Source organism: Stegastes partitus, unplaced genomic scaffold (assembly GCF_000690725.1).
Source record: "Stegastes partitus isolate 25-593 unplaced genomic scaffold, Stegastes_partitus-1.0.2 Scaffold1715, whole genome shotgun sequence".
Classification (NCBI taxonomy): domain Eukaryota; kingdom Metazoa; phylum Chordata; class Actinopteri; family Pomacentridae; genus Stegastes; species Stegastes partitus.
The window spans coordinates 49,017-69,964 of NW_007579446.1; the positions used below are offsets into that span (position 1 = coordinate 49,017).

General features: G+C 45.6%; 1 protein-coding gene across 1 annotated transcript in view; it reads left to right on the top strand.

Annotated features, from left to right (window-relative positions):
• The first annotated feature begins 3,120 nt into the window (after positions 1-3,120).
• Positions 3,121-20,948, top strand: part of LOC103372214 (protein jagged-1b-like) — a 34,500-nt gene continuing 16,672 nt past the window's right edge. Inside the window, exons 1-7 of the mRNA XM_008301790.1 lie at positions 3,121-3,392; positions 4,927-5,229; positions 15,386-15,443; positions 18,607-18,864; positions 19,185-19,245; positions 19,546-19,676; positions 20,503-20,622. Of these exons, the coding sequence (XP_008300012.1) occupies positions 3,315-3,392; positions 4,927-5,229; positions 15,386-15,443; positions 18,607-18,864; positions 19,185-19,245; positions 19,546-19,676; positions 20,503-20,622 (1,009 nt within the window). The 5' untranslated portion in view covers positions 3,121-3,314. The remainder of the gene's footprint in view (positions 3,393-4,926; positions 5,230-15,385; positions 15,444-18,606; positions 18,865-19,184; positions 19,246-19,545; positions 19,677-20,502; positions 20,623-20,948) is intronic.

A 20,948-nucleotide genomic window follows, 5' to 3' on the forward strand; every position in this document is an offset into this window, starting at 1 on the left:
AAAACCACAGTCACAGCTGTAACGCAACAGTCATGGAGGCAGACATCAAAGTCTTCTGTAAGTACTCAGATTTTATTCATGCTGGATTCTGCCTTCAGTCATGATGGTGTTGACCTGCGAAAAACCTGTTCACATGCAAATCAGGTCAGAGGCAGACTGAGCTACACATACTGCAAGTTATGTTTTGGAACGTTGCTCCGACAATGTCAAAGTACTGAAGGGTTCTGGGAAAGTGCAATGGACAATATTCTGGATTTTCTGATATTTTACTGGATTGATTATCAACCAGTTTATTAATAATGACGATTTTTTTTATTGTTGTTACTTTGTACAGCTCTAAATACTTTAAAAACTGACCAATAAACAACATCACAGAGAGAATTCTTATTGTTAAATTACTGTAATGCAATATAAATGTGCTTTTGGTCTTTATCTGTATTTTACAACATCAGGTGACTTATTCCTGAGTGAATGAAAGCTTCTGACTCAAATCATTTCTGATTCACATTTTCGAACAATTTGGGCATAAGTATGGTTTCATGAGCTGGTGTGTGCTGAATATGTGTTAAGGAGTGTTAAAGTGAAGGATAACTGGAGATACAGGATGCTGTTATGTCTCCAGACCTAAACCCTACTGAGCATCTGTCGGGTATCTTCAAACGGAAGGTGGAGGAGCACAAGGTCTCCAACATCCACCAGCTCCGTGATGCCGTCATGGAGGAGTGGAACCAGAGGCAACCTGTGAAGCTCTGGTGAAGTCCATGCCCAAGAGGGTTAAAGGCGGTGCTGGAAAACAATGGTGGCCACACAAAGTATTGACACCTTGGGCCAAATTTGAACATTTTCACTTAGGGGTATATTCACTTTTGTTGCCAGCGGTTTAGACATTAACAGCAGTGTATTGAGTTATTTTTCATTCAGTCAACCTTTATTTAAACTGAGATATGCCGGCTTCATTTACACAACAGTCGAGTAAGACAACAAAAGATGTGGGCACACAACTGAGACACTTGGATATGAAAATATTAAAAGGTAAAGTTTGTCACATAATAAAAACTAAGATCATTCAAGGTCTAGATATGTGACTTATGAACAGATCTATTGCATAAATCTGACGAGCCACAACGTGTGCTGTGTGTTCTCAGGTATACAGGGAAGTGCTGACAGTCTTTACTCGCCCGGGCACTTTTGAAATGTTGGAATTTAGAGTGCGAGCAGATGGTCACTTCCTGAAAATGTGCACAATGTGCGGCAAACGTATGGATCTTGTACAAAGAAAATATTATTGTGCATCCAACTGCATCTATGAACAACCTCTGACCTAATAAACCTGCTGATGTCACAGAACAAAGCATCAAACGGGACCAGGGTTGGTTGGACCTGGTTCTAAACTCGTGCTACCAGGCAGACCTAAAATCCGATGCAGATCGGGTCCTTGTGATTTCAGAGAGTCAGGAATCTGCCTGAATATCACAGCGGCGGTGGGGAGTGGGGGATGCATGATGGATAGGGCGAGGGGGCTGAGGGGCGAGGAGGGGGCGGGGTTCGTGTTTGGGAGTGTTTTGTCTCTCTTTCAGTGACAGCGGTCCAATAATCTATTCATGGGGCTCCTCCAGGGAAAAGAGCCCAGCTGCTCTAATTTGAGAATAAAGTGGAGGCCACCTTTGTTCTGTCGCTCAGACTCTATTTCATGAAGAAACATCAACCACCTCAGCCACCTCCCCCTTCCTCCCACCAAGGCCGCCTCCTCCCACCAGCCCCACCGCCGCCTCCTTTCATTCCTCCACTCGCCACATTTTGCACATTCACATGTTTCTCTGTGAATCTACACGACTTTACATTCATCATATAGCCATAAATGATATTGTTGTTGGTGCTGTAAATTGAAAAAACATTTTTTCAGGATTTTATATTTGTTGTAATCTTCCTACTTACATTTATTCTGTTAATTTCCTCTCAAAAATGATCTCATTATATTTTATAGAAAAAATATACAAAATATGATGTTCCCAACTGATATTATTTGTGTCATTTAAATGTGTTTTTTGAAAAAAGCTTTTAACATCAGTCTTTCTTTGCTGTTGCACCGTCAAGTAAGTGATGGAATGCAGGAAGACTGATGAATACACAAGAGGAAAAAATGCAATGTTCAATGTTATGAAAAACATGAAGTGAACAAAGTAGTAAGAATAAAGAAGATGACAAGAAGAAGAAGATGGCTTTTAATGACCTCTACTGATGTCATCAGGTGTTTATTTTGACAGCATCTATCTGTGGATTTCACTGAAGGCATTTATTTTGAAAGATGTATACTGGAATATCTTTTTTCAGGGATACCCACAGCAGTAAAACCAATAGTCTGAAATCAGACTTTGACACATTTTTTCTGCAAAAATAAGAAACTAAAAAGAAAATTAGCATCCATACATCCATCATCTACACACCACTTAATCCTCACCAGGGTCATGGGGGGCTGGAGTCTATCCCAGCTGACTGAAGGCAGGTTCACCTGGACAGGTAACCAGTCTATCACAGGGCTACACTTAGAGACAGACAACCAAGAATCACCAATTAACCTCAGCACATCTTATCTAGTGAGGATGACGTCGATCTGTCTTGTGCTTGTCATGTCTGGTTTCAAAAGGCCAAGATAGAAACCACCAGTTTCCAAACGCCAATGGGTCGCGGTTTCTGTGTCCGTCTTTTAGGGAATAACTGATTTTTTTGCTCCTGAGCTACCGTACTTGCAGCAACAGCAAGGTCACATTACTGAGGAAGAAAATCTCAGAAAGATTCAAATCACTGGACTGTTTGTTTGGACAGTACACTGTGACAGGACCATGCCTTCTTCTTCTGTTTGTGTCATCATCACTGAGATGTTAAAGTCCTCTCATGTCAGTTTTGGCGGTTTTGGCCTCCATGTGTGAAGGCACTTCTCCACCTCCATGTGAACTCACTATAAAAAACTGTAAACAAACCGCTGCTCGTTAATATTAATGAGGGGGCGTGGTCAGCGCGCAGGCCCCGCCCCTGCCGCTGCATATTAGCCAGCCTCCTGCAGCGGCGCTCCAGCTGCAGTCGGAGAGGACCAGTCCGAGAGGAGCAGGACAATAGCAGACAAAAGGCTTCCGTGCAGGAACGAGGCAGGACGCTTTGCATTGTCGGGACTTTGTGGAGGTTTGTCCTTGTGAAGAAAAGCCGCAGTTTGGTCTCCGCCCGTGCATGTCCCAGCCGGAGGGAGCGCAACCCGGAGCGCAGCGCCGCACCGAGCATCACTGAGCACCGAGAGCCGCCAGCAGCAGCCCGCCGCCGGCATGAGCCTGACCCGGAGCTCCGTCCCCCTCAGCGCTGCCCTCAGCCTGCAGCTGCTGTTGCTCTCTGCCCGCATTCAGGTACACCACACTCCCGCTGAGGTCTGCCAGGGCTGGACTCGGTTCGGACAGCACAGAGGCGAACTGTGGACCAACGTGTCTGGCATGGTTTGGGTGAAATGATGTCGCTCAGAGACGTCCTCAGAAACTCTCAGAAAAGTTGTTGGGTCGGTGTCAAACACTCTCCCTGCTTCAGCCAGTCGTGTTGCTGTCATGGTGTCATGAGCCAGGAACCAAACCCACAGAATGAAGTCCTGAATAAGTTTCATGTGTGTCACCATCACGGCTGGACCTGGCTGGGTCGTGTGTCTGTAGGAGGTGGAGGTCATGAGCATCTGATCCTGCCTGGTCTGACTGAGCCATGAAATGCTTGTGCTTCTAAACTGAGGGTTTCATTGGAAAGTTTAAAGCATCGTTTAGTTTAAATTTACAGCCTTGTGCATAAGAAAGTGGTTTTAATGGGGCTCTGGCTCCTTGGGGACATGAATTCCATTTGATTTTGCTCAGCTTTGGATCACAAGGACTTTGTATTGAGCTCATGTGCTGCTCGGCCCAGAACTGTTGTTTGCAATCAGTGGCTGGACTCGACAGTGCTTATGTCTGGTAATCAGAATCATTCTTGTTTTTGCTTCGTCGTAATCCGTTTTCTGCGAGTGAATGAGATCCTGCAGGGAGCACAGAAGTTCTGGACTAAAAGTGGACTGAGGCTGGTTCCTGCTGTGGCTCTGCAGCAGCTGAACTCTGTGACCACACTAATACAACAACTGCACCCATTTTCAGACGAGTTTCTCACGTTCAGCTCTCCTCTTGTAGATTATATCTGATCCTCAGCCAGCAAATCTTTACTGCTGCTGCTTGGAAGTGACCAGAACCGTTTACAGATGATCATATTTATTGATAAATCATTCCCTGTTGATGATAATTGATCCAAATTTCAGACTCATGATTGAATTTTGTGCAGATTTATGATCAAAATGTCCAAACTTTAACTGGAAATTCTGATCTTTCCAAAGCTCCCTGAAGCTTCAGGCTGAACTTTGGAAAAATGTGTTTAAAAGCCGAGTTTTATTTTACTTCTTCTTATCAAAGGCGCTTGGCAGAGTGGTGCCACAGTTTTTACGTGGATTCAGTCAGTTTCGGCGTCTTCTGTCTCTTCATGTCGTCCAGACCGACCCTATGATGTGGAGATCGGGACTCTTTGGGTCAGACCAGTTGTTGATGAAGGTTCTTGGACTTGTTGTCCTGCTGCAGAACGTCTTACAGACAGTCAGACGCCTCCTTGACGGTTCAGGATAAACTGTAAACAGCCAAAGTGTATCAAGCTGGACGGGATGTTTATTGCAGATGTCAGTGATTCAGGGTGTTCGAGTTAAAGAGAATATTCTGGATTATGGACAAGAGACGGTACTTTGAACAGTCTGGACCTGACGTACCTTTGGTCCTTTATTGGGTCTTGTCTCCTATGAACCAAGTGGACTCCTGAAGACCTCTACAGCCCTTCTTCTTCATGACTTCCGCTGTAGTCTCTTAACTCACCTGTCTTCCCTCCCTGCAGGTTTCTTCGGCTTCAGGACACTTTGAGCTTCAGATTTTGTCGATGCAGAACGTCAACGGGCAGCTGCTGACGGGCGCCTGCTGCGACGGATCCCGGGACGTGGTGGACGGACGCTGCACGGCGGACGAGTGTGACACCTACTTCCGAATCTGTCTGAAGGAATACCAGCTGAAGGTGTCGTCGGCCGGGCCCTGCAGCTTTGGCACCGCCTCCACGCCTGTGCTCGGTGGAAATACCTTTTCTTTACGCAACGGCAAGAACGACAAAGCCAGCATCCTGTTACCGTTCAGCTTCGCGTGGCCGGTGAGTCCAGAGGTTCTGCCACTGTTTGTTGCTGTTTGATTGGTGTTCAGCTTTTGTCTGAGAAGTTTTTGGTTGCCTCACAGTTTTTGATCCTTCTGTTGCTTCCAGATATTCAAACCTTGGACCAAAGATTTAAGATGAGAGGCCATCACAATGCTGAAATAGTGGCTTGATTGTGGTTTGTTTTTCACTAACAGTTGATGACGTGGACATCAGTTCATTCAGTCTCTTTTGTCGTGTTCCCCACAAACTGCTGCAGCACAGTTCTGTGTTTTGTTAAGGGACTGATGGGGTTGTGCTTTAAATGTTGGATTATTTTTTGTGTCACATTTATGACTCTGTTAGCTGTAACTATGAGTCACGAATACTAAGTATTCGGAGCTCTCTAATAGTTTGGCTTGGACTCATAATGATATATAATTCTTATTTTTATGTTCCCGGTGGGAGCGAACTGCTCATCGGTGTGGACGGTGAGCTGAGGCTGGTCGGTTCTCACTCTGATTGGCCTCGAGGTTGATTTGATGCGAGTCCAGAACTCTGCAGACACTGGCTGAGGTTTCATACGCTCATCAGTGGCTGCTGTGGTTTCCGGCCTGGGCCTACAAATAAGGATGAAGTGCTGTGGTTAAGCTGCTGCCATCATGACGCTCAGGGCTTCTTTTTTGCTGTGCGCTGCTGTTGCTGTTCTCTCCCCTGACCTTCCAGCCTGGCAGGGGATAAAGGGCTGTTGTTGGTGGCACTGCTCAGCCGGCTGCAGGACATTCCTGCCTGTTGACCCTGGTAACTGGCATGTTAAATGAAGCTGTCGTGGCTGTTGGGTAGGATGAGGTTTCTGTTGTTGTTTTTCCCTTTTCTTTTTTCTTTTTTTTAGCCGGGGCGACCCAAACAGCCCCTCTGTGTGCATGAGGTGTGTTTATCGGTGCTGTGATGGTGTGTAGTTATGCCAAACACACACCACTTTACCTGAGACGCCGCCACCGGTTCATCTGTTTCTTTTAATCAATGACTCGTTTACTACACCTGTGTTGTTTTTATCCTTTACCTCCCACAGTCTTCCATTTTTAGATGTGTTTTGGATATTTTTTTTCCTCTGTCTTTCCCTCCTCCTCCTCCTGCAGCCAGTGATAGCTGCAGGCAAAATACATTCAGGTTTCTGCAGAGACAATAGTCAACGCCCTGGCTGGACTGCAGCTGGGGCTTATAGGACAATGCTGGGGGTGAAGGGTGGGATTGAGGGTGGATAGCTGCACAATGTATCTACCATGAGTGAGGCAGTTGTGGAGGTGGCTTAGCAACAGGAAACAGTGACAAGAGCAAAGTTAGCACTGCGACTTGCTATCGTCACCAGAAGTCTGGTGTCACCGTGTTGTGCTGAACCCGCAGGGAGTCGATCCCTGCATCTGGCAGCACCCGTTAGCCCCACTGCACACACTCTGAAGCCCTCTGCAGACATAGATCACACCCCTTATAACTTTTTTTAAAATTAAAACTGCATATTTAGAACTTTCTCCCATGAAAATAATATCTGTGGTTTAGTTGTAACTCTTCACAGACACCAGATCACGTGTGACTTTGCTCAAACACCGTAAAACTTCCCTACGCTGCCTGATGACGAGTTGTTATTTTAGATTAATTCAGCTCTACATATTATAACTGAGGCTGCAAGATTGCACAGTGGTTAGCATCGTCGCCTCGCAGCTAGAAGGTCGCCGGTTGGCGTCCCGGTGAGGACACCCGGGATCTTTCTGCGTGAAGTCTCCATGTTCTCCCCGTGCAGCGTGGGTTCTCTCCGGGTTCTCCGGCTTCCTCCCACAGTCCAGAAACATGCTGAGGTTAATTGGTGATTGTAAATTGTCCGTAGGTGTGAATGTGAGTGTGCTTGGTTGTCTGTCTCTAAGTGTAGCCCTGTGATAGACTGGTTACCTGTCCAGGTGAACCTGCCTTCACCCTGAGTCAGCTGGGATAGGCTCCAGCCCCCCACCACCCTAGTGAGGACGAAGCATTGTGTAGATAATGGATGGATGGTGTTGAGTGTGTGTAAAACAATCCATGTATGTTTTTATCTTTAAAATAGAATCCATCAATTAGATTACAGCATACAGTATACGGTACAGTATCCAGATATTTGTAGAGATCTGATGCTCAAAGAGAAAGTAAACCTCTTACAAACATTTATTAAATGCAGGAAAGAACAAAATCCCACTAATTATAAGCTACATATGATGTGATACTGAGCACAGGCCGACAATTATCAGAATAAATAATCTACATCTATATTTCTCACTGATATTTGCAAGTAGTTTATCAGAAGAAGCTTCACGGTGGAATAAACATTGGTGCATTCATATCATTCAGACATAAGAACACTGATTTTTGCTTCCAGCTTTATTCAGCCACAGTGAGAACATCTCAGACAGAGCTCCAGTTCTTTGCGATGGTTGGCTTGTATCATGCAACACTAGACGGTCGGGAGTTAAGTCTGAGACCCTTACAGCCCTGTATCGCTGCCTGCCTATCTCACCCTCAGTGTAGAGAAACAGATATTTTCACTTGTGCTAATAAAAAATATCTCTACAGTTAAATGTGCCACATTAAACAGTCGTGTCTGGGATTAGGTTACAGGTTTCTACGAACCCTTTCTTTGCCGTTTTTATGGTTCTACGCTTAAAAACTTCTTGTGATTATGGATCATTATTTTGTGCTGCTTTTTTCAAGCTAACCACATTCATTCATGCTTGTTTGGGTCTTGAAAATAATACTGAAATGTTACTCCATCCACACTTGTAAGACGGCCGTGCAGTACATAGAGTAATGAAATAAGTACAAATGGGCTTTGGACTTGAGCTCTTTGGCCATTATCTACAGAAACCTCAGGAATGGTACCGAACATGTGACCTTAGATATACACGGGAATAACTTTAAACCATAACGAAATTCTTTTAAGAACATTTTAAATTGTGTCCGTGGATATTAAGTAACCGTCCAGACCACCAACTTAATGGAACGTTGGTTTTCCTAAAACTGGATGATTTTGTTGTGTTGTCTGACTTTGGGCCACAGCGGTACATCACCCGTTTCTGGTCATTTGCTGCTCAGATCATTGGTTTGCCGTGAGGTTGGTGCGAGAGGAACAGTCGTGGAGTCATTGACGTCTAAAGGGTTCATCTGCTGGGAGCAGGAATGCAATGAAGACGCTGTATTTCTGACCTTTAGATTTTATCCAGAGGCTGATTGAGAAGATTATGGTTTGGAGGTGACAGCAGCAGCGTTTTTAGGGGAAGCTGATGTCATTTAACCTGATGATAAAAGCTGTGGTGTTCCGGACATTTGGACTATCAGAGGGACTCAAATGTTCTGTTAGAAGCTTCCTGAGCTCAGATAGAACGAGCTGTCAGCAGGGTGACTGGGCGAGGAGGGATGGATGGATGGATGACGTCAGCCCTCGACTTTCTTACACTGAGACAAAACACTGGAAATCTTACATCAGTCAGTGTTGTTGAGCAGTTCCCAATAACTGGGCCTGCTTGCAGACCTGTGCTGCTGTAAGATCCGGGTTAAAAATAAAGACGGTAGTGGACGGTGAAGACAGAGAGCCGCAGCAGTCAGAGGACATTTGTGAGGGTTTCATGTGCATCAGTGGTTACCGCTGAAGTTTGTGTTGGAACGAATGATGTTGTCCTAACCAGACCACCCCCGAAAACACACACACACACACACACACACACACACACACACACACAAACACAAGCCAGTCATCCATGCAAGATTGCCCAGCTGGATGGATGACTGGTTTTCCAACAGTCAGAGTCTGAAAGTTTTTATCTGATAAAATAAAATCAAACAATCTGCCAAGAGTGAATTCTTCCAGTTCGTGTAACATCTAGACGTGATGTACGGATCAGCTGCTGTGTTAAAGGATGAACAGATTTGGAGTTTAAATTCACCCACTTTGTCATCCGTTCTTACTCCGACGTCTGTGACAAGTTTAAATGAAACTGAATGAACGAAACGAGGATGTAGCGTTAGCTTGTTGTGATCACTGATTCATCCTACAGGCAACACGAATCCAAAGTGAATGGAAATCCGTCCAATCAGTGTTGAAATGCTGCGACAGACCGACATTCCCATCCAAACAGCCGCAGCATTAGCATGGCTGAAAGCGGTTTTCAGTCGAGGAAAACTCCCATTTGTGGTTGTTTGTCTTATGAATTGGTGCTTTTTGCTTTTCCCTCATCTGTAAGCGGTGGTTAGCGGCTTCCATATTCAACACAAAAACGCCAAAGACTGTCCATCCAGTGTCCCAACGAAGCGTAGTCGGGTCCGTCTACTTCTGTCCGGCTCTTGGATTTGGCCCTGTCTTGACCTTTCCCTTCTCCTGAGAGACGAAGACACAGCGAAGCAAGGATTCATGTAAAGGAAGAGACTGAAGGAAGGAGGGATTGATAGACGAGCAGACCCTGTCTTCATATTTCCAACTGATAACTGCCCTGGTGAGTTATGGGGTGAGCGGGAGTACAGAGGCCTGCTGTGTCAGGCTGAGAGGAGTCCAGATGTGGCTCCGCTAGTCCACCAAACATGGACTTTTCTGTTGACCACTGTTGACTGATGCAGGACACGTCCAGCCGCTCTGTGATTGTTTTCACATTGTCTCTCCCTTTTCCTTCATGCTTGCTTTCTTCCTTCCCTCTCCTCCTCCCTTTCCTTTTCAGGGTCCTTTAGTTCTCATGTGAGTTTGCTGCCATCAGACAGCTTCTCACAAGGTTTCTCCGGTGATCCATCAAAGCGAGCATCACGTTGGTTTGATCTTTGCCACAGCAGCGCTACTGCTCTGTGCTGATATGGTGCAGACCTCTCCGGACAATCAGTCACACTCTGATCCGTGTTAGCTTGCAGCGATGATGCAGTAAATGACTGTCACGGGTTATCTGGTCTGTGCAGGTTCATTTTCACCAAATTAACTGAAACCAATGACTGACAAAGATCAAAAATGAATGGGATTATATGGAAAATGTTCCAGTGAGGTGATACGAGGTGTGTCAGAAGAGTTCCAGGACTGGTGTCACAACAGATATATTTTAAATCCAAAGTTCAAGTTTATCCTTCGTAGTAATCCCCCTGGAATCTAACCCACCTCCTCAGCCTTCTCTTCACGCCTCCATGGAAGGATTCTCCCAGAATCCTCTCAGCTCCGTCGTCACAGCCATCTTGATGTCGTCCACATCTTCTAAGCGGGTCTCCTTGATGACCCCTGTTGAGCTTGAGGAAGAGGAACCAACCCCACGGAGCCAGGTGGGGTGAGCAGGGAGGTTGCTCCAGCACGGAGATGTTCTTCTCAGCCAGGAGCTGTGGGATGCTCAGGGCGCTGTGAGCAGGTTGTCATGGTGAAGCAGCCTCCACTGGTCCTGCCACAGCTCTGCCTCTTCTGAACGAAGCAAACGGATCTCTTTGTGGACGTGCTGGTTGATCGTCTGAAGGGGAAAACTCCTAGTTTGTATTTTGAAACCCTTTCTTTTGTGTCACCAGCCCTTGAACTCCTCTGACACGCCTCGTATGTGTGGCTGCAGTTTATGAGTCGTTTGCTTTTGTCTTCTCTGCCTTTAAATTTGACACATCTGTCCCCTGCAGTGCACTTGGACAGTATTTGTCTAACTCATAACTTCATCACTTTTTTTCATAATGGAGAATAATCACAAGCATCAGTATCTGTGAGGTACACAACGTATTGATGCATTGAATATCTCATACTCAGTCGAGGTTAGGTGGCGTCTTGGTGATGGGTTTTATAGGCAGTCCATTGTTCAGTTTTTTATTAAATGCAGATTATTGAGCTGTAACAAGGCGCCCTTAAGTTGTGTATTTTCTCGTGTCAAACCTAAATATAGCATCACACATGTCTTTGCTCATTTTCTTAGCAGATAAACATTTGCTTTTACTCTAAAGAGAAACTCAAACTTGACTACATTTTGCTTTTCTGACTTGCAAGTACCTAAAAACAGATCTCCAAATCATGTTCTTTTTTTTAACTCCCTGAAACTTGGAGCCCGTTTGAAAGACATGTTATCTGTAACAAGTCCTTGGGGTTCAAAGGGTTTATTTCTGAAAAATGCTCATTTCCCCCTGCCAGTTGTGGTGCTACTTGCTGTAAAGCCCCTGTGTGGCCGTGGTGTCAATCTGTCAGAGGGTACCTGGTTTGAATTTAAAACAAAACCACTGAATACCGTATTTCCAGTTAGCGATTGAGCCTTCAGCTTTTTCTTCTTTCAAACATTCAAAAATGGTTTCTGGAGAACTTTTCTGTCATCATGAGCTGAATATCTCTGATTTTGGATTAATAAACACAAACATTTATGAAAGACGTGTTAAAGATGTTGTAATTGGCCCGAAAATGAAAATAACCATCAGCTGGTTCTTTGACAGAAACAAACAGTGTCCTTGTTTTGCTGTGGATCTCTTCAGGGAGTTCTCTGAATGTTCTCAGTTTTACTTTGAGATCCAGTGATGCCTAACTGTGCATCTTATTCTCGTCGTGCTGTCAGCCTGCCTGGATGAGGCGTCACACAAACCACCAAACAGAACATAAACAGAGGAAGTTTTTTTTCCTGCTGCAATGTGAGGGAGTTCACAGCTTTGCACCTCCCTCCTCCCGGCCTGGACCTGCCTCCACACGTCGCCTGGCCCTGCCGGCTCACAAACTATTTTCCCACACCGAGGCTGCAGCCAGAGAAAGCAGTTCCACCTCCTCAATCAAACAATCAAAGGCACAGGGAGTGATGGGAAATCACCAACGGCCTGCACATGAATGCTCTAGATGTTTTTTGGCAGGAAGTGAGTGGAACCTGTTGGCGGCTAACCAGCTGTCAGGTTCTCATTCCTGCTGTCATCTTAAAATCTGATTAGCTGCTAAAATGTTTTGGGTGCCACCCAGTGTGTTTGGTGGGCAACACGTTTATTTTCCCTCCAGGGTCGGGAGGCATCAGCCCGACACCCAGATCCTGTTTCAGCCAGAGCGGTGATGCAAGCATGTTGTAAGAGTTGTTCAGAGGGCTTTCACTTGCAGCATGTTGGCTCGGTTCTGCGTTAGTGGCAGTTATGTGGCGTCGGGGTAAACAGCGGGAGACACGACACGCTCTGTGTGGAGTGACCAAGAATACATGTTGAGGATCTTTGCAGGTTTATAGGCCTAACGTTGTGTTTTGTTCAGATCTTACTGATTCGTCGTGACTCGTTGTTCTCTAAACCCGTGGAGCTGTTTAACACATGAAGGAAATGCTGCACACGCTGCCAACCAAATCTAATTCTTTATTCTCTTATCTGTTAGTGTATGAACCGTGAATTTTCATCTTCAGAGGGATCAGACAACACAGGGAACATATAAGACATGATTGATTCCCCCGTGCGACGCCTGTTACGGCGCATTATGGTCCAATAATCCTGTCAGCAGCTCTGAGTGCTCGATATCCCGACATCAGAGCCCGAGCTAACCACTAATCTGTAAACTGCACGGACTGACTGTGGTTTCCTGCAGAGCCGAGTGCTGGTAGGACGGAGTTTATCTAGCTGTTGTGGATCTACTCCAACATCAGCAGGCTTTGATAAATGTGGACGGGATGATGCAAGACCACACAGGCTGAGGTTTACAGCGAGCGCTGGACATCAGAAAAAACACTTTGAAAAAAAACCTTAATTTGGACGGAGAGTCAGACACGACACTAAACACCGCTTCAGACCAGGAAGCTGTCAAGTCGTGTCATCGGGTTTTTTGTTTCCAGCTGCGGCAGATCTCCCGAAGCAGTTTGCACGGTTGTCGGCCGTTAGACTTCAGTTCTCTTTGCACACAGCTAGTATTAGTAGATGACCTCTTATGGTTTGCTGTGATTTTGTTTCTGCATGTATTGACTGGGTTGATTTGAAAAGCAGCCATGAGCAAAATGATTGTGGACGGTGTCCTCCTGACAGTGGCATGGAGCTTAATTATGTCCACTCAAACACAGATTTACAAACAGGCTCAGGATTCCACAAGTTGTTGGAAACTTTGGAGATTTTGCACGTCAGCATGATTCCATGACATTTCTGCAGGTTTGTCAGCTGCATGAGGGCTGGACCACATCGTACTGCGCTCGGTAACACCGGTGTCGTGTTAGGGGATGATGTGAAACTGAAATATCGTGATAAAATGTGCAACGCCGTTGTCTTCGTCTGGTCTAATGCACGTGGAGTGAGAAGCACGGCGGCGACCGAGGAGGAGGGCGAATGCATCGACCGACACAGTAGAGTTGGACCCAGATATCGGAGTATTCGGTTGTTGTGGTGATGTCCAGATAGCAATTTTGAGATCCGCCACCCGCCGCTACCCTCCAGGACTGTGACCGCTATCCTAAACTGGCATCAGCAGCCAAGTCCTGCCTGTGCGTCCCGCCCACTTGCACCCTGTCGGTCTGAATATTCACCTGTACACCCCCCAACTGACGTGATGGTGAATCCAAAGAAACTGGCTGCAAAGTTTTATGTTGTAAAGCAGCTCTACTCTACTGTTGTGGATACTATGCATTGTTGTGCTCAGGATGTGTCGACCCATTTCCATCTGAAAGGCCTTTTGATTGAACAAAATGTCAGCAAACAATTTACACCTTATGCACTATTGATTTTGGTACATTACAGCTTAAATGCACCTCAAAAACAGCTGCTTGCTAAATGGAAAATAAACCGTTCTTTTTTTTTTTATTTGCACCACTAAAGTTGTGCAGTTTTGAAGTATTTGGTCTAGCATCAATTATAGCATCAATTATATCGCACATTTTCCCCTTTATATGGTGATTTTCGGCCGTATCACCCTGCCCTAGCTGCACCTTCATGCTGCTGATCTGCTCTACCAACAGCTACAAGGCAACTAAACACACGGTCGGGTTTATAGCAGCAGCGTGACTTCGTAACACTCAACCAGTTTATTCTGGTGCAAGTTTGGACTAAACAATATGCAAAACAAACATCATGTTGCGATTGTTTCGATAGTTACTGCCATGTGTCATGATTTTAGTTTTCTTTCCCGGTGAAACAAACTTCAAAATAATCTTGTGATTGTTGCCGTAGTCTGGACCAAACAAGCCTTATCTCTGTGGATGATGATGATGATATGTGGGCCAGAATTTCTCTTGCTGCACCAGAATGCTTTATTTAAAATGATATGTTGTGACACATTTTACCGTCATCCCCAGCTGTAGTGATTTGGACATTGCAACGTGAATGTTTATTGTTCACCACTACTGGAAGCACGCATCAGAAGATGGTGTGACCCTGAAGGGATGCACGTGGTCAGAGGCCGTTCCACCTCGAGGCTGGACGTGTACATTCTGAGATGCTTTTCTGCTGAACAGAGTAGTTATGAATTAGCCTTTCTTTCACAGTCTTCAGAGTCAACGCTACAGACTGTTGTGGAAATCCAGGAGATGGTCGTGGACATTTAGCTCTTTTAGCACACTTGGTCAGGTTTACCATCCCTCCGACTCCCACTGCCTCTTCTTTTCCACGTGTCCTGTGCACAAGTGCGAACACGAGGACCTGCTAGCATACTGTTGTGTGTATCGGTCTGAACCACTTTATTTCCCATTTACAGAGTCGGGCCGTGTCAGAACACCAGGTTGTTTTTTCAGCACGCACACAGAACAGACAAGAAGGAGACATTCACTGAATCTGACAGAAACTGTACTGATCAGAATCACCTTCAACTCGCGGTCCGGACCTGCACTGAACGGCTGTCATGTGATTGGCTGATTGGATAATAGATGTGCCTCCAAGCATCAAGCTGCAGTAACACACAGTCACATTCGCTCGGTGGCTCTGGTCCGTCTGTTATCCGATAGCGGTGAGAGCAGTAGTGGCCTGAAGAGAGTTTCAAAGCGGAGCCAAAATAACAGGACTTTGGGATTTGAATTCACACACAGTCACACACAGTTGTGTAAACACAAGGACCTCGTGCACTGCTGCACTGGAGAAGGAGGCCTGACAATGGTCCTGTTTCCCAGAACGTCCAGCCCAAGCAGAGAGTCCTCACATTCTGGAACCAGAACATCTTTGGTATTTCGATTGATAACATTTGTAATTATCAATCAGTCGGCAAAGTTTGTATTGATGAATGGTTTGTGTTTGTGTTTGTGTGCAGAGGTCGTACACGTTGATCGTGGAAGCCTTGGACTTCAACAACGACTCGTCCTCCAGCAGTGAGTATCATCAGCACGATCAAACTGAGTTCACTTAATGCACACCGAGTCTTAGACCAGCAGCATCTCAGATAGATAATCCTGGTCAACATGTTCCATTTACTGGCAAACAAGGACTGCAAAAGCAAATACACTGCAAAAAAGTGAGGGAACCAATATATAAATAAATAAGCCAATAAAAACTGAAGAACATAGAGTTCAAACATATGCAGTCATGATTTTAAAAGTTAACACTTTTTACCAGCATGTAGCTCATTCAACGATCAGAATAAACTACTATTTCTGCCAAAGACTTTTATTGCATCCTAAGCAACTCTGTTTTCTGTCTCTTCACTACTGACTCTCCAAAAAAAAAAAGGTGAGAATGACCCTAAAATAAAAAGATCCCTGTTTGATTAAAAATTCTCAACAGAAATTAAATGACCAATATTGCCAAGCTGTCTGTCTCTTATCTAGAAACTGCACAGGTGATGTTTAAAATAGAACAAAGCGTCCTACAGCGACCTGTGGAGGTGTCTGCAGGCCGTGGCTGAGTCCCATTCAGAAAACGGATCGTAAAGGGAGTGTGTGGGTAGCGTGAAGCTGGCAACTCCTGCCTGAGCCTCAGTTTATCACCTGATGGTCAGCGAGGCAGTCGAAGCGAGAGTGTTGGCTCAGTGCTGTATTTGGCGTCCCACGGGCAACCATTATAGGCCTGGTGTGAAGTCAACTGACCTCAGCCCAGGTGGGCTTCAGCGCAGGCCATGAGGGTTTGGAGTCCATTTAATTTAGTCCAAACGTGAAGCCAGAAATGTGCTGCCTGCCAGTTAAGCTGCGCTGCTGAATCTGTGTGTGAGATTTGGAGTGTCTGTTCAGAAACCGTGCGGCAGACAAACAGAGCTGAAAGGTCGAAGCTGGAGCTGCTGGGGAGCCAAATGAGGACAGAGCAAATATTGACCTTCTCAGTTTAGCATCAACAAGCTAAGTGCCTCTAGCACATGGCCTGTAATGAACACCTGCCTCGTTCGGCTCAGGTAGCAGCTCAGACTGCTGAAGTGAGGCTCCATCGGTATCACACGCTCATGATTTTACACCAACAAAGAACAAATAAAGCTGAGCTGCTGAGTATTTTCATTTTAACAGCAGAGCAAATGACTCCTTATGAATATGAAAGAAATCACCCACAGTCACAAAGATAATAGTCATCCAATTATTAGTCCATCCATCATCTATACACCGCTTAATCCTGACGAGAGTAGAAGGCAGGTTCACCTGGACAGGTAACCAGTCTATCACAGGGCTACACTTAGAGACAGACAACCAAGCACACTCACATTCACACCTACGGACAATTTACAATCACCAATTAACCTCAACATGTTTCTGGACTGTGGGAGGAAGCCGGAGAACCCGGAGAGAACCCACACATGGAGACTCCACGCAGAAAGATCCCGGGTGTCCTCACCGGGACACGAACCGGTGACGTTCTAGCTGCGAGGCAACGATGCTAACCACCGCTCCACCATGCACATGTCCAGTAGAAGAACAAAAAGAAATCTTGGTGCCAAGATTTAGAAAAACAAAACCTCCAACACAAAACTTTGTTGGAATGCATATTTGATTATTTATGTTTCAGATGTGTCGAATTAAAACAGACGTTTTTAACATCTATCCTTCAGCGTTGATTGGCCGCTGCCTGTGAAATGTGACCAGTCAGGTGCTGCTGTCGGCGGGCTGTTACTCACTGAGGGCTGCATCAAAGCCTGTACTGCACTTTTAAATGCATTCATTAAAATCTTGAAATAACTAAACGGATAATTGGTGAGGCTGGTTGAAGATCAGACACACTCCAATCATGTTTCCATGTCTGCTCTGTAGAAGCAGAAATGTACAAAGCTGTTTGCTGATAACGTCCGTGTTGTGTTTACAGCTCGTTGTGCAGCTGCTTAGAAATCAATGAATGCAGCTTTGACAATCGAGTCTGAAGTTGAAAGAGCGGCTTTTGCTTTTACAGTGTACTCAGTAAATCCACAGTTCAAAGTTCCATCAGCAGTGCCTCTGTGCCTGAGGGCTCGACTCCATGAACAGCTCCACTGTCTGTAGTGAAGACTGGAAGGAGTGTTTACGCTGTTCTAAAAGGGAAATTCACCAGAATTCATCTGAAATGATTCAGACCAAACCCTGACATTTTAGTGCAACACACATCTTGAATACTTCATGTTGTGATTATCTAATCAGCACCTATCCTCCATTTCTATCGATTAGCTTTGTTTATTGATTCGTGAACAGGGAAGTTATAGCTCAAACTGAATCTAAAGAATGCCCTCTGCTGGATCAGGTCCAGCTCATCGAACAAATCCTTCGTCATTTTAAATGTTTTTACATGTAAATCTTGAAATAAAAAGTGCTGGCTTTTGTGCAAACAAAGAAACGAGCCCAAACCCTGTTAAAGGTGGACTGCAGACCTCAGACCAGCCCTTTAGTAACTTGTGGAGGAAGGAAGGAACAGTGGCGTTTTTCTTCAGTTTCACGTGCTCAGCTCTCAGGCAGGTGTCGGCTCCACACCTCAGGCGGGATTCATCGACGGAGTGCCAGGTTTGAATATTTGCTCAAATATCCTGGACGGAGCGGATCCAGCCGTTTTTTGAGGTTAACTATTTTTCAAATCTGCTGCCTCGGTGCAATTTTTAGCACTTTTTATTCTCCACCGTGATGTGAAGTGTTGCAGTTTGCTTCAAGGGCGACAGTGTTACCCGCTGAGAGGTTTTCTGGTTTCGTGCTAAGTTTCTGTTCGGCTCTTTCAGTCCAGCAGTCCATCGGTTAAACAGATGCCGTCACCTCGGCCCGACCACACTTTCCACCCTGCTGGTGAAATACCACAGAGCAGCTCAGCATTTTCAAACTCTCTGGAAGTTTACAGCGACCAGCCTCCCTGTGCTGCTGTCCTACAGACTCCTCACTGACCGAACAGCAGAGGTCACTGAGAGCTCACATCCTCAGGAGGAGATGGTCATTCAGTTCATCGGCCAAATTTACATTGTTAAAGAAATAAATACCCAGTGTCAGTGCATGGGGATTTGGAAACCATGAATTGGCCAAAAACGTACCTTTGTGTGGCCCGAGAGGCTTCATCTGGGCCAGAAGGAAAGCATGATTGTGCTTTTACTGATGCTTGTGTCCACAGGTATTGGCGGCGCAGTGATCGAGAAAGCCGTCCACTCCGGGATGATAAACCCCAGCCGCCAGTGGCAAAGCCTGAAGCACAACGGCCCCGTGGCCCAGTTCCACTTCCAGGTCCGCCTCAGCTGCGACGAGCACTACTACGGCTTCGGCTGCAACAAGTTCTGCCGGCCTCGAGACGACTTCTTCGGCCACTATGAGTGCGACCACAACGGCAACAAGACATGCCTGGAGGGCTGGTCTGGCCCAAACTGCAACACTGGTAAGTCTCTCAGAACTGTCCAGATGTACCACAGCTTCTGCATTCAGAGCAGATGATCTGATTAGTTTTTGGTGCTGCATATATTTGTTGTGTAGATGTTAATGGCGTAAAGCTTCTGTTCGCATCAAAGCTATTAAAGCGTGCCTTGTCAGATGGAAACAGAGATGGTTCATCAGAGTGACTTTACTGCTGTGTGCTGATGCAGAGGAGAGCAGGGCCTGTACGATGTTCTCCCTGTTGTTGCATGTAGAAGTTTGTGGGTAAATCAAGACAGCTGCTGACAAAGAAATGTACGTTCTCCTCTTGCTGTTTCTCTGCAGCGATCTGCAGACAGGGCTGCAGCACAGAACATGGATCCTGTAAAGTCCCTGGAGAGTGCAAGTGAGAACACACACACACTGTCACACACCGATGTTTTGCATAATCGATAAGATGATAAATCTCAGTGGTGTCCGTGACAGCTCAGTAACATTGGGGTTTGAACATTTAAGGAAAATAATCTGCATGTTCATTTGTAGTGAAAGTAAACATCAGCTGTTGCTCTGATGCTCAACATTAATGTCATTAATGTCACTGTTGATCACTTGTTATTATTTGGAGCTGTTGCTGCGCTGCTTCCTCTGTGTCTAAACCGTTTCCTCTCTGTTTCTATCGTGCGTTGCGTCCAAACGTGTCGTCCAGGTGTCTGTACGGCTGGCAGGGGGAGTACTGCGACCAGTGCATCCCTCATCCCGGCTGTGTTCACGGCAGCTGTGTGGAGCCCTGGCAGTGTCTCTGCGACACCAACTATGGAGGACAGCTGTGTGACAAAGGTACACGCTCACATGCAGTCATCACTTCAGAGGACAGTACATTGATTTACGTAACTTACTCTAATGCCAACCTCAAAGCAAGTCTCCACTCGACAGTCTTGTGATTTATGTTATGGGGTCTTGCTTGTTGTCCTTAAATGAAACCCATACGTTCCCGCTGCGTGAAACAGATTTATGCCCCCATTATGACTGAAATGTTTCCATACATCTGATGGTCTTTCTTTTTACCACAAAAACTTCTTTTGCAGTATTTTCTCTTCTGCTCCTCTCATTTTGCTGTCAGATGTGTTCTTTCAGATTCTCAGCAGAAGCTAATGAGTAGCCTGATGTGTTTGAGTTATTTGCCCTCCTTCACACACACACCAGCAGCGTGACTATCGAGCATCAGCGCTCGACAGTGTCACGGCTGAAACAGTTTGTCATGCAGCCCCAATCCCTGCGGCGTAAATTACACAAACACACACACTGTGCGTTTAAATAGGATCAGTATTTAGATAAATGGAGCTTCACGTTGGTACGGCATCACATGGGACATCACTCTGCAGCTTTTCTGTGAAAGTCACTGCTTCGTAATCTGTGGATGATGTAAAGAAGAAACCTTCAGGGAAATGTTAGTGAGCCGTTGTGCCATCGTGGTGGCCGGTAGCTGGAGATAAATCTTCAGCAAGTTTCCTCATAGATGGTTTTTTAATGGTGTTGCCAGATTGGGTGTTTGATGTCAGTTTATTTCCTGAAACTGACATCCTGCATGTTTCTATTACTCTGTTTTACTGAGCTCTTCTTAGCTGCCTGATTTAAAGCGTGGATGCTTGTTTTTGTCTTGCAGACCTGAATACATGCAGGACACGGCAGCCATGTTTGAACGGAGGAACCTGCAGCAACACGGGACCAGACAAATACCACTGCTCCTGTCCTGAAGGCTTCTCTGGGGTCAGCTGTCAGAGAGGTGAGGGGGGAAACTTTCAGTCCCCTGATCCTGCAGAGCATCATGAAGAGACTTCAGTTCTGCCATCATCATCTATTCTAACTGTATTGTTAATTACTGAAAACTGAAGGTTTGTGGATTATGACCTGATGAATCAGACGGAGGACGGTTTGGCAGGTTGATCTCCGTCATGGAAGAGCCAGGTCACATTAAAGCGCCTAAGTTTGATAGCTTAAGTTAAAATATCAATAAAAAAACTGTTTTTAAACTGAAAGCTGCTGTTGTTATCTGGACTCAAGTGTTGTCATAAAAGTACAACATGACACAGAATAGTGGTGTGTGTATAT